The sequence below is a fragment of the Manis javanica genome, chromosome 5 (genome assembly GCF_040802235.1).
Source record: "Manis javanica isolate MJ-LG chromosome 5, MJ_LKY, whole genome shotgun sequence".
NCBI lineage: Eukaryota > Metazoa > Chordata > Mammalia > Pholidota > Manidae > Manis > Manis javanica.
This window is the reverse complement of record NC_133160.1, coordinates 119,405,582-119,420,472: the sequence shown is the minus strand read 5'-3', so window position 1 is coordinate 119,420,472 and position 14,891 is coordinate 119,405,582. Positions and strand designations below refer to the sequence as shown.

General features: G+C 34.1%; 1 protein-coding gene across 3 annotated transcripts in view; it reads left to right on the top strand.

Moving 5' to 3' along the window:
- The first annotated feature begins 378 nt into the window (after window positions 1-378).
- Window positions 379-14,891, top strand: part of STAP1 (signal transducing adaptor family member 1) — a 32,659-nt gene continuing 18,146 nt past the window's right edge. The window contains exons 1-4 of one of the 3 annotated variants that reach the window (XM_073237519.1): window positions 379-612; window positions 6,721-6,792; window positions 11,491-11,604; window positions 13,977-14,033. In XM_073237519.1, coding sequence (XP_073093620.1) covers window positions 493-612; window positions 6,721-6,792; window positions 11,491-11,604; window positions 13,977-14,033 — 363 coding nt within the window. In that variant the 5' untranslated portion in view covers window positions 379-492. The remainder of the gene's footprint in view (window positions 613-6,720; window positions 6,793-11,490; window positions 11,605-13,976; window positions 14,034-14,891) is intronic. The other 2 variants (XM_017671528.3, XM_017671529.3) reach the window with 2 other exon arrangements.

Below are 14,891 nucleotides of genomic sequence, written 5' to 3'. Positions count from 1 at the left end.
TACAGCAGAAATAGTACTAATAAAATTATCCTATGATGTAATTTTTAATGAAGGGAGTTCATTAAATTTGAGTAGCTCAAATTTCAAGTCATGTTCTCTGGGGTTAAAAATGAACAGCAATAAACAAAAAAAGGTGAAAGAAAACAAATATGACCTTGATGACTCATCTAAAGTCCATAATTTCCACATCAGTTCCTTTCATCCTCTGTTGATGTTACTCTTCTGTTTACTTTGTTACTGTAATTCTAAGCACATGTACTTTATTCAGAGACTGCCCTCTGAAAGTTGGTCTATGCCTGTTCTTTCTTACCTCACAAAAAGTAAAGGAAAAAATAGTATGTGTGTGGGTGTGTGTGTGTGTCCTGTTTTTGGTTAAAAATTGAGTAGGGACTTCCTCTTTGAACAGTTTTGCCTTTTCCTCTCACACAAGGGAGATCTCATTTTGTTTGAGACTGGATACAGTTGAAACCAACCACACACCAACGAGAGGGTATGATGGCTAAGAAGCCCCCGAAACCAGCCCCTCGAAAGATCTTCCACGAAAGGTTAAAGATTACTGCGCTACCCTTGTACTTTGATGGTTTTTTATTAGTCAAGCGGTCAGAATACCAGGTAAGTCCATAGATGACAATGTTACAAGAAGCTTCTGTCTTAATATAAAACTTATTTCATGGTGATGCAATATGACAAGGGCATCCTTGTTTCTGATGGAGTTAAACCCTCTTCATTGAGCTCAAAAATATGATTACAGTTTTGTACAACTTAAATACAGTATAACTTATACACATAGCTGTATATATGTATGTATTTTGTATAACATAAGGTTCTAATATTGTCACTCATATAAAAAATTTAGTAAGCTGTATTTCCAAAGACTTCACTTAAACATCACTGAATATTTTAGCTTAGAAGATAAAATGTTTCCTGTATTTTCTCTACAACTTACTAATTTGCTTCCACGATGACGTGTACCATTAAGATAAAATGATAATGTGATTGAAATTAAACCCTCTGCTCCAATTCTCAGTTCTTTGAAGTTTAAAAATAATGATCAAATTATTTTTAATGGTAACAATTTTGTAAAAAATTGTGAAAATGATAAAATTGATACTGTTTAACATTATGTATAGTTGTATGTTATAAAAACACTGTTCAAGGTAGTGACTTAAAAAAATAATATGGTGCTCCTTGGGTAGTATGTACACTAAACTACATACATACATTTACTCAAAGAAAATTCAGAAAGCATTTCATATTTTTAAAATACAAAAATTAAAATTTATCATTAGTGATCTTAAAATACTAATTGTGGATAATTTGAAATTAATAAGGGAAATAAAGATGAAAATGCTTGCTACCAAAGAAAAAGAAATCAATAACTTAGATGAAATTTTATGAAATTTTAATACTAACTGAAACTAGAAAAATTTAGGTGTTTCAAGAAATGTTTAATAAGTGATAATGAAATGCCATAAGAAATGTTTAATAATGATAAAAATATATTTTCTGAGGATTTATTAATACTTATGGAAAAACTATGTATGTGAAAGTATGTGTAATAGTGTATTCATATTTCTTGTATATTTATACTATTTGAGAGTAAAGACATGGTTATTTGTATTCTGTTAGGGATGTTAAACATGTATTAGCAATATTTGTCAGTTAAATTAGAATATTTTTGAATGATTCTGTATGTTTTTAAAATGAATTCAATCTTGTCGTCACAGGCTAGCCACATTGTTACACTTTGTCAGGAAGGAGGAATTAGGAAAAGAAATTTCTAATTTGTAATTTAAATTTGGTTATTCATTGAAGTTTCCTATTATATTATTTTAATTATAGTATTTCCACTATTATAAAGGTAATTACAATAACTGTTTCTGATAATGGGTTCTTTTTAATGTTCAAAGAAGTCATGTCATTGATGTGGTTAGCAGAAAGAACAAGGATTTTAGAGTGTCAGTAAAACATGTCTTTACCTGAGGCTTTGCCACTTAACAGCATGTGATCTTATACAAATTACTTTATCTCCTTTTCCTCAACTCAGTTTCCTCAACTATAAAATGGAGAGAATATGACTGGCCTCCCAATGTACAGTGCCTGGGATACAGCTGGTGCTCAATCAACTTATTCACTCAACACCTTTTACTGTGTGCCGCCTATGCACCTAGTATCATACTCAGTTCTGGAGATATGAATAATACACAAAGACCCTACCTTCAAGAGGCTTAGTTTAGATGACTTCCTTATCCAATATGTTTTCTTAAAAAGCGTGCTTTGAAATGGAAAGATTAAACTATAGGTATAAATATTTCTAATGAAATTAACTTCTGTTTCCGCTTGAATTCACAGCAAAGTATCTTCTCCTTGTATGTGAGGGAGAAGAGAGTAAAAGGATGACAATAATGTCAACTTACAGGGTGGTTTCAAGAATTAAAGGGATGACATATAAAACTGTAAAACATCTTGCTCCCACAAGAGTTAGATTCATTCTCCTTCCATTCATTATTTACCATTTTCTCATTAACATACTAAAATCAATTTTGAGTTCACAAGTAATATGGCTCAAAGGAAAGCCACAGTGATAGTGTTTGAAAATAGAAGCATTGAGAAGCAGCTAAAGAAAATAGTGGGATTTCTTCTAAGCATTGAGAAATAGTAGCAGCAAGAAAACGCTATGGAAAATAGTAGGATTTCTAAGCAAGCAGGAGCAAAGTGCCAGGGAACCTTTGGAAAAAAAGGTGAACCAAGGGTATTACTAAAGGTTATCTTTGGAGCAAATGGGCTAGAGGAAGTTGACTAGAAGCTAATTGCAAGGCCTGTTCACCACAGTGTTATTTCATTGAGTTAAATTGCAGAATAAGTGGTGTCTTTGATGGAGGAATTCAGAACAGTTAAGCTAAAGAAAATACAACTGAAGAGTAATCTGGTCCATAAGGACATTACATGTTGCGAGTTTTGTGACAGGAGCACTTCTAAGAATTTAAGGAATTTTACCCCTAGAAACAGGTGCCAACATACACCATTTTAATGCAATTCCAGAAGGTCCGTGGATCCCAGGTCAAGAACTCATTAAAAGCACATAATCTTCGTGGAAAAGATAACATGGGAAGATTTATTTAAACCACAGCACTAGAATTTGGGATGGATAAGGAAGCCTTATTTGATAATAAGAGCTATTAAATGCCGCAACAGGATATCAATGGCAACACAGTTCTTACAAACAAGGAAAACCTGGAGCTATTTGAAAATAAGAGAGTTTGTGCAACATCTCATAGTTTCTTCAATCTGTGATATGCTAAAATTAAAAATCAATATGTATGATATGTCTTCTTATCAGCTTGAACATAAGAATGTGGTCATCATAATAGTATCAGAATAACATTTCTCTCACTAGTCCTCTAATTGTGACTAATTCATTCAGGAAAAATTCAGGGCTATCTCAGTTGTGCTCTCAAACATAGTTCTCTGCCAGTAATTTCCAAATTTTTAAAGTAACACATGCCTTCCAAGAAAACATTTGAGCACAGTTCTCTAATATAAGAACACTAATTTACTTAGAAATTATATATATTCCTGTGCTAATATTCCAAGCAAATTCTTTAATATATGCAAAAAAAGTAAGAAAGATAAGGTAAATGAAATATAAATAGATATTCTAAACATTTCTCTTATGCACCTCTGGGATTCACATGCCCACTTTGGAGACCACTATATAACATCCTTCCTGGAGCAAAGGTACTTTACTTGCTCACAAGAAAAAAAGTGGAAACTTCTTATTAGGGACAGGATATTAACTGGATTTTGCATTGTAACCCATTTGTACCAGTTACATCAATGAGAAAAGAGTACAGGGGATCCTGGAGCTGCAGCTATCAGTCCAACTTAGAACTTGGGCAATTCCTTTAAACCTTTTAATGTGTTTCCTCTTTCGTAGACGGTGTAATTACTCTCTTGAATAACTGAAAGGATTGTTCTGGGGACCAAATGGACTATATGATAATGGATAATTTTCTTGAGATGTTGATATACCCAGATACCATGCTAGGCTCTTAATGTCCTATCACTCTGATCCTTACAGTAACTCTCCTGGGAAAAAGTTATTTTATCCACTTCACCTGTGAGTGAGTTGTGGCTCACAGAGGTTATACTCAGGTTGCTCATCCATTAAGGAGCCTAGCTTGGATTTTATTGCAAAGTCTTTGACACCACGCTGCCTCTCAAATTAAAGTTCTCATTCCATTTGATTGTGGGCTTTCAAAGGTTGAAGATGCCTTATCACTGAATTCTTTATCACACTGAGCTCATCAGTAAGCTCAGTCTGACAAAAAAGCATTTGTTTAAAATTGAATGAAAATGAGATAATGATGTTAAACTCTAAATACAAAGTCATCTAGTGATTATGAAGCTAGAAATAAATTCAAAAGTCCCATTTTCGTACCTTTTCTTACTTTAGCAATTCAACACAAATGATTGCTAAAAAGTAAGGGACTTTGTGCTAAATGTCTTTCATTTGAAAATATATCCCTCAAAATTAATTTTTAAAATATTAATAGATCACTGTAGTTATAAATATATATCTAGATCTTGATTATTGAGATTGATGTTTATAGATGATTCAAATGATACTGGTATTCACAAAAACTTACCACAAACTGATTAAGACCATCACATGCAGTTCTCTGCATACCAAATATGTTTGATCTGTCCTTAGGTTTGCGGCTGTGGTTGGAGTTCACCAAGCCTATTGCTATTTGTAATCTTTTCCTCCAGGCTTCCTTTATTCTCAACTCAGTGCCTCTGTTCCCATGACCCTCTCTTAAGATTTAATAATTTACTAGAATGGCACACAGAACTCAGGAAGACACTTCACTTAGATTTACTGGTTAAAAGATACAAATGAACAGCCAGATGAAGAGGTTTGTAGGGCAAGGTCTAGAAGGATCCCAAACACAGGTATTGTCACTGTGGAGTTGGGGGTGCATCACCCTCTTGGCACTTGGATGTATTCACCAGTTAGGAAACTTATCAAATCTCACTGTTTCAGAGTTTTTATAAAGTTTAATCTCCAGGCGCATCCCTACCATGCCTCCTTCCTGGAGGTTGGTGCATGGGACTAATAGTTCCAACCTTCTGATTGTCCCTTTTGGCTACCAGGCCCATTCTGAAGCTTGTCTAAGGGTCTCATCCTAAGTCATCTCACTAGTATAAACTTAGGTATAATTAAAGGGGTTCATTATGAATAACAAAAACACCTCAATTATTCAGGAAATTCCAGGGTTTGGGGATCTCTATGCTAGGAACTAGCAGACAAAGATATTTCTTATGATTCCACTCTCAGTTGTTCTGCATTCCCAGCTAAGAGCCCAGGCAAGTGAGTGAGGCCACCTTGGCCCACTCAGCCACATCCAAGTATACCTAGATCCAAAGAATCATCAGTCAACCACAGAAAGATGAGAAATAGAAAATGTTTGCTGTGTCAGTTCACTAAATTTTAGGGTGGGTTGTTACATAGTAAAAGCTAACTAAAATATTATCTTAGCCATGAAGACAAAGTGAGCAAATAGTTCTACTAAGAACACAAGAAAAATGGTGGTAATTAGAATGAATTTAATCTTGAGCTTCCTGATAACCAAGGCAAATAAAAGCAAGATGGATTATAGAATTCCTCTTACTTTAGAAAATAAGTATGTAAATTCTTAAGAGGTAACAAACATTTTGCTGGATATGTTAAAAGGGATAAATGATATGTCTGTATTAAAGAGACACAAAATACCATAATACATGTGTTTTCACATTCATAAGAAAAAGAAAAAATTTCTACATGTGATTTTCTTACATTAATCCTCGATTTAAGTCAAGATAAACAACATGTTACAAAAATTCAGCTTATTGCACCCTAAAGGAAGGAATGATCAACATGTCTGTGAAACTGGAATTTTTAAAAACTTTTGGAAAGAGCTGGATCTGAAGATAAATCTTCAGATGTAAAAGGATTTTATTCTTTATGTTCCATTGCCATTCTTTTGTAACATAGCCAATATTCATAGAATGTAAGTTTCTCTTATTAAATAGACTCATTTCAGGGAAATCAACGTCTGAATAAATTATTTAAGTTTTTAAAACGTATTTCTATAGAACTCATAATAATGTGAATGTATTACTAATAAAATGTTCACCACATGAATGAAATTTGGACTTCAAAGTTCAGCTTTGAAGTTTGTGTTAGATTATTTTATCATTATCACATTTCCTTGATTTATATAAATATAGAATATTTACTGAACCCAAACTATGAGCCATGTATTATGCTAAATGCTTTACATGTATTAATTTATTCAGTCTTTTTAGCTGGAAGGTACATATTAAATGTCTGTCCTATCTTGACCCCTTAAATGGCCCCTGTTGCAGATACAAGCTTCTAATCAAACTGTATAAGAAGTGAAGTGTCTTAAATCAATGAGGAAACTTTTGGAAAATGATCTATTTCAGCACAGTTCAGATTACATCCTTACCTCACACTTCATACTAAAATTAATTTGTGAAGGATTCAGTCAAGAATTAAATGCAAAATTAAGCCATAAAAATTAGGTGACTTATCTCAGGATAAAGAAGAACCTTGTATTACACAGCAATTATGAAAGCAATGAAGGAAAATATCAATAGGAAAATAATTGAATATGCACTAATGGAATAATGCTTGTGACTTCTTTTCCACAGGAGTATAAACATTATTGGACAGAGTTGAGAGGAACTACACTTTTCTTTTATGCTGACAAAAAAAGTACCATAGTAAGTAGTTAAATGGATTCAATTTTTCCCTACTGTACACTTGTCACATAATGTTATTCATTTGGGATTTTCTGCCTTCAAAGAGTAAGCATTTTTGGTAAATTCAAATCAAATAAGCTCATTTTTTTGCCCTGTGAGGGCTATTTATAAAACCCACGGTAAAATTTCCTGGTCAACTCAGAAGAAGGTATTAACTCATGTTTTTAACTTTGTATTTTTTTCTTTCTGATCCTGACAATAAAAACTCAGTTGAAAGGTGAAAATTCTAGCTAGACATCTGCATACAAATTGCCTAATACCAAGTAATAGCCTCAATTTCCTCTGCTTTTTATCTTGCTGTAGCATGTGGTTAAAATCTAAAGGAATAAAGTGAGCCCCAAAGCCTCACAACATACATTATGTAACAATTTAAGCAGGACTTCTAAGAGCTCAAGCATAAGAATAACAATAAACAGATTTATTTATTCCTATTAATATAAAATAATCGATTATATTTGTTTTTCCACAAAAAATTGAAACTGTGCATTTCATTTTTTCCACAAACAAAATGGAGTACTTTAGTGGTAAACACTTGTCTCTCTTGGAATGCTGTGCTTTTTAGAGATTTTATGATCCAGTAACTTTTTAAACTATAAACATTCTGGACCATGGGTGTAGTAACTCACACTTCTTAGAACATCTTTATCAGACGTCCAGATCTGATGAAAGAAACAAGGAGTTCACCTGATTATTCTACCTATAGGCATATCAGTGGCATTAGTGGTAAATTCACCAGAAGTTATTTAAAAAAGCAAACTGGTCATCTTGTACCACAATTTCAGATAGACAAGATTAATATAAAGGTGTTTTCAAATGCCATAATAAACTTTAACAAAGTAACTTCTTGTTGTGACTTCTGACTTAATGTTAGTACAGCTTCAAAAGACCCTGGTCCCAAACCTGCATAATACACATAAGTGAGAAAGCTAACAGTTACTGCTCACTTACAACATGGCAAGAGGCCATACAGCTTAGTGATTGACAGCCTGGTCTTCAGTCAGACTGTTTGGGTTTTTCCTGGCCCTGCTACTGCTAACTGTGGGATCACGGGATTTGGGGCGAGCTACCTAACCTCTCTGTGTCTCAGAATATTAATTAGACAGGGAACTGGTGGGAAACAGATGACATCTCCAATTGGACATTTTGAAGAGTTTAATGAAGATGGTATATTCAAAGCAGTGGACAGGATTTAGGAAAACCATAAAGAATAGTATAGAATTCTGAGGCTAGTAACAGTGACCCATGACCACATGTGGGAGCAAAGGAAAGAGAGAGAGAACAGTGGGAAGAGTTGTGTGAAAATGACTCCCTTGAGATGAGTATGCTTTGAGGAAGCCATTGCAGTGTAGTACATACCTGACCTCACTCTCCTCACTCCTCTGATCTTCTGCCAGTGTTCACCAGCCCAACCCAACAGGAAGTCAGTGGGTAGGGAACCCTTGATGTTGTCCATACAAGCCCTGGTACACAGTGTTGGGTGGTGAAGGGGTAATAGTGAATCTAGAAGGAACAAAACAGCAGTAGTCATAGACACTGACAGGTGTCTAGTGGTTACCATGGGGGAGGGGTTGGGGTGGGTAGCTAGGAAGGTGAGGGGGATAAAGGGGCACAAAAATTTTTAATCATAATATAAGTTGGTCATGAGGATAGCAGTACAGCATGGAGACTAGTCAATGATTTCTATAACATTTTCTTATGTTGACAGATAGTAACTGCACTAGTGGAGGTGAGGATTTAATGATAGACCTAACTGTTGAACCACTGTGTTGTATATTTGAAACCAATATATGATTGTATATCAACAATACTTCAATAAAAAAATTATGAAGCAAAAAAAAGTGAATCTGAAGCAGCAAATGAAAGATTTTCAACACATTTCATAACTGAGTTTCGAATCTCTAAAATCAGGATGAAAAGAGTAGTGTATCTCATAAAGTTATGAAAAGGATTAAATGAGATAGTAAATATAAGGACCTAAGAGAGTAACTAACTGGTACCTAGTAAACATTAAAGCATTTTACATGCATTATCTCATTTAATTCTCACACCAAGTCTGCAGAGTGGGTACTATTTTAATCCATGCTTTATGGATAAGAACAAATTTAAGGATTAAGAAATCATGCAAGATCAGACAACTAATTGAAAGGGGTATAATCTAGGTCTTGCTCCTGAGACAGCATTCTTAATTTCACAGAGTTTCTTTAGTCTCATAAAAGACTTCTAATGCAATGCGGCAGAAATGCCCACCTACAAATTTGTTAAAAGGATGTAGAATTTTTAGGAGATTTTTTTTTTTACAATAATCTGAGGAGAAAGCACAGGGCTAAAACAGGTGAGAATTGTAGATAGCCTATGGTAGGGAAGAACTCAAAGCTGGCTTCAAATATTTGAAAGGCTGTCAGGGTCACGTGAAAGAGTCACTGAATTTGTTTCACGTTATTCCAGAGAAGGCAATAGGACGAATGGATGGAAATAGCACCAATAGTCTGGAGAAAATTGTGGCTTAATACAAGAAAAAACTTGCTAGCAGGCAGAGCTGCTTGGAGGCATGAGTTCCATGTTGTTCAAGGTGGTACAACAGAAGCTGGATGACTACCTGGGGAGATACTACATGGGGAGATGGAGGGATTCAAGCATCAGGGGGCAGCTAGATTAGACAGATGACCTTTAAGCCTCTTTCAACACTACATTTAAAAACAGAGATATGACTTCCTTTCTTCTAATCAACAGATCAGTTTACCACACTATCTTACTCAGCCACTTCTTCCTCTGTTGTTTCCTCCTTTGTCTCAGCAAAATTTGCTGAGCTTGATCTAGACAATCCATCAGAAAAAGATTTTGGTGTATTTTAAATACTGTCCTCCTTCCCATATATTTCTCCTTCCATTTTTAGTTGTTCTCTGTTCATTGAAAAAAAATAGGTTAATGCAAACTTACCCTCAACCCCATCAATATACAAAAAGCTCTGGATAAAATTTATTTACTTCTTTTTATGCCTTACTTTATTGAGAAAAATAAAATAAGAAGACCTACAAGAACATAGTAAAGTAAGATATTGGGCACAACATAGGAAAATAAAAGGAGATTAAAAAAAGTCAAGAATGAGGCTAAATTAGCAAAAAATTAAAAACCCTACAAAACCTAAAAACCATAAAACTCTACTATGCTTACATGAAGTAGTCCTAATCTTTCTAATATTAGAGAGCATGTCTGGCCAGTTGCATACAGATCAGTCCATATAGATCACTTGCTCAGAAGAAACATTTTTATTATATTGGGATAAGATAGGAATTTCTCAATAGGATCCTCATAACCAGTGGCCTGTGGTAAGTATTGAACAATGGGCTTTTGGAAAAAAAGTTTATATGCATATGTTCATATAAATTTATTATAAATATTAGTGATATGAGTAATGTGTTATACATAGTTAAAAAATAAAATATAAAATATTCTTTTCTGTAACTTCCATATAAGCAATTGACTCTCACAGGATACTTTGTTGATTTTTCTGAACTTGTATCTGCAGCCAACTATGACTGTCATTCAATCATGATTTGACAAATGGAGTCATTTTTCAGTCTACCGTTTCCCTCATAAATTTATTGTCATTAAATATGACATGAATGTTGGCTGATATTTTTATGTATATTAATGAATAAGAAAGTAAAACAACAATTACCCAAGTCAGAACTTCGACCTCTTAGTTAAGGATATGAGCAAATTCTTTGCTGAATAAGATAATAGTTTCTGAGTTATGGTAGAATATTTTGTCAGTTTTTTTGTTCTGTTCACAGTGAAAAAGCTTCAGACGCAACGAACTTTAAAGTTTCATCTGCATTATTAACATTTTCTCCTCCACTTCTTTAGCTTAGACCAGAGGCAAGCAAACTATAGCCCTTGAGTCAAGTAGAGCCTGAGGCCTGATTTTGTACAGTCGAGAGCTAAGAATGTTTTCACCATTTTTACAGTGTTGTTAAAAAGGAAGAAGAATTTACAACAGAGACTGCATATGGTTCACAAAGCCTAAAACAGTTACTATCTAGCCTTTGCAGAAAAAAGATTGCTGCCCCCTACAACAAATAACAAAACAATGTCAAGTCCTAACTTCTAAGTTTTCCAGTTTCCATGGTGTATATTGTCCCACCATGGTTGATTTCACCTTATCAATGGACCTTACTGAACATGGAGTTGGAAAGAAAGGTATAGTGGTAGTGTACCGTTATGTAGTATTACCACCACACAGAAATGAAGACGTAAATAACCTCAAGAACTTAGTGAATACTGTGTAGTGATGTAACTTAAAATGATGACTTTTGAATTTTAAAAACATTTAATAACTTTTGTTTTTAATATAATATATTTACCTGTATGTTTATATAATTAAATGTTAATAATGGCTGTGCCTAACAACCAGCTTGGAAAATTGCTGAAAATTTAACAACGGTTTTTCAAACCTGTATGAGTCCCATCCAGCACACCACCACATAATACATTTCCAAATGCCCTCTGGGTTAACGGGTGATGTGCCGAATGGAAAACCAGGACACCATACAAAGTACATATCAGAGGAAAAGAAAATATTACCTACATGCCTTCCTGCTAGAACTAATCTATGTTACCCATGAAATAATTTAATGAGCTTTCCCTTTATTTTTGCAGTATGTTGACAAGTTAGACATAATAGACCTCACATGTCTTACTGACCAGAATTCAACTGAAAAGAATTGTGCAAAATTCACCCTTGTTTTGCCAAAAGAGGAAGTGCAACTGAAGGTGAGTGAGGAGAAGCAGTTAGTCTGAAACAAGTTGCAACTATAAATAGTATTCACCTCTTCACAACCCAGTGGCTGAGGTAAAGAGGAATTATAAGAGAAGTGCCAAGTCTTAACACTTTGTTAACATTTCATGCCTTTTGCCAAGAACTCGTTTTCTAAATGGGATTTAAAAGGGCATGTTCATTTGTTTAGTATACAAGTACATGGAAACCATATACTTGTGTCCTCTGACAAAGTCAGAAATCCCATCTGGTGTTTTTAAAAAGTTGTTCTTGAATTGGCATTCATCAGGTTCCCAGATGATTCTGAGACATATCCAACATGACACGTGTTTGAAATCCACCGAATTAGACAAACCCATATTTCACAAATTGAGAGACATTCTTCAAGCAATTGGCTTGCCTATACTCTTCAAAACTATCTGTATAAGAAAAGCCAAAGAAAGACTGGACACCTGTTCCAAATTACAGAGCCTATGGGGTCATAACAACTAAATACAATGTGTGATCCTGGATTGGCTCCTGGATCACAAAAGGAAAAACAGCAAAACAAAAAACCAAAAGCTATGAAGAACATGATTGTTAAATTAGAAATATCTGAGTGAGAGCTGTATTATTAGATATACCCAATTTGTGAAGTAAAGTATTCTCATAAAACTAAACTCCACACAACAGAAGAGATCTGTTGGTTAGAATCTCCACTGTATGCGTAGCATCTATATAGAAAAAAAAAGTTTTTCTTGAATTGGCATTCAAAGTAGCCAAGTAAAGTCAATCAACAGCTACAGTAATACCATAAAGAGAACATTGGTCATTAAACTTTAAAGCAGACTAGCCCCACCTTATCTGAGGTTTGCTTTCCATGGTTTCAGTTATCTGCGGTCAACCATGATCTGGAAAAAGATGATCCTCTTCTGACATATAGTTAGAAGGTCAACAGCAGCCTAACACTACATCACAATGCCTATGTCATTCACCTCTTCTTCTCATCATGCAGGCATTTTATTATCTTATATCACAAGAAGAAAAAGGGTGAATATAGTACAATAAGATATTTTGAGAGAGAGACCACATTCACATAACTTTGTTCTATTATTAGTTCTTGTCTTACTCTCTTACTGTGCCCAGTTTATAAATTAAACTTTATCATAGCTATATATGAATAGGAAGAAGCTCAGTATGTATAGGGTTTGGTACTATCTGTGGTTTCAGGTACTCACTGAGGGTCTGGAAATGCATCCTCTGCAGGTAAGGGAGCACTACTCTACTAGGCATCGCTTGTACTTAGGAAGTCTAGGCTCCACCCCTGGAGCCAGAATCTCTCCAGATGATTCTGATGTAGTTGGGAGCAGAGGATTGGAGTCAGATGCGTAAGTTTGAACTCTGGCTGTTTTATTCATTAGCTGTGTATTTGTAGGCAACTTACCTAACCTCTTTGTGCCTTTGTTGATTCATCCAGAAGTGTAGTCTTTACTCATATGTAACTCTCTTACTGAGCCTACTGGTTCCCTTTATTAAAATTGCAACCCTTTTCTCCTCCCCTAGCACCTAGTGGCATTCCCAATCTCTCTTATCCCACTCTTCATTTAATAACATTTGCTATTACATTTATTGTTTGTTATTCCTTGCTAGATGTTAAATTCCATGAGAACAACGATATTTGTTTGGTTCTCTGATGTAAAGAACTACTTAGAAGAGTGCCCAACACTTAAAGGCACTCAATAAATGTCTAAGAACAAATCTGTAAAATAAAAATAGTACCTTTTCCAGAGTTTACATGACAATTAAACCAGCTAATACATGTGAAGTGCTTATAACCACATATAAGCACTTAATAAATGTTGTCTGTATTAGTAATATTTAAAGCTAATAACTAGAAAATTTCCTGGTCCTCCAAACCTAAAGCAAGTCAATGTTAAATATCAATGAGGGGAGCAAACAAAAACTAACATATTGTAGAAATAAGTGTGCTAACATTTAATACTTTTTTTGAGTCAAATTTGTACAATTTTACTTGTTTAATAAGCAAACAGATTAAAGCTATATACTTCTGTCTTCTAACAAAAAATATTATTGAAATTTCATAAGACACATTAATAGTTCTAAGGAAAAGGAAAATGAATTGTATTTTCTTTTCAACTACTTTTAAGTGGTTTAAAAAATTACAATTTACTTTTTCAAACAATGTGCCTTAATAGAAGGATATACATTTTGTCAATCTTCTGGTTTTTGATGGCTTACATATTTTGAGTCTTTATAAAACAATCATGAAATTCTAAAGTTACTATTTGAAGTTAATAAAAGTACTGATGTTCATAGTCATTTGTGTCTTTAATTCTTTGTCTTTATCTGTTTTTGTCTTCAACTTTAGACAGAAAACACAGAAAGTGGGGAAGAATGGAGACGCTTCATTCTTACAGTAACAGAGGTAGGAAGACATTACTTTTTATTGATTGATACATTTAACAAGTATTTACTGAACACATACTATGAACCATACAGTGTGAAAGGGGACTGAAGATACAGCAATTGAAAAGGACAGATATGAATCCTTTCACTTACTCATGGAATTTATGTTTTTGTTGAGTGGAGAGGAAGAAAGAAAATAAGTAAGTAAATAAGATAATTGAAAACTGTGGTAATTGTTATGAAGAAAATAAACAGGGCAGTGTGCTAGCTAGAGAATGACAGGTGGTCCAGGACATATACTTTTTGGTCTTACCCTTTGACACATGTTCCTTTTACATATTCCGATATTTGTAGTTCGTATAGCATCTTCTAAAATACTTTCCAATTCTTTTCTTATTCTTTTAATACTTATTTATAAAATGCTAATTGAGATGGATTTTATGAATAACAAAGAGAATATAACAATTCATTTGATGGAGAGCCCATCAAAATGAAAAGTCACCTGTAAATATTTATTTAAAGAGTATTAAGATGAATGGATGCTTACTTGTTCAAATCTGTGACATCATATCATGACAAATAGTATGATCCACTGCTTATAGTTATCTGTTGCAGCAAAGATAACTAACATTATTTTAAATAAAGCCACTATAGCAACTGTCTTAGAAATGTTAGGTACTTAATAACTAGCCCCCAAAAGAGCACTATGCTCTCTAATACTTTCAGAGGATAAGAAAATTTTCTGTTTATTAGGGTTAGTTAAATATAGACCCTGTCCAAAGCTAGTTCATAAGTAAATGCTTTGCTATCACACGAAATAAGCTCTGCACTTTACTGAGATGATGGATGCCCGTTCTTTATCTCAGCCAACAATAGG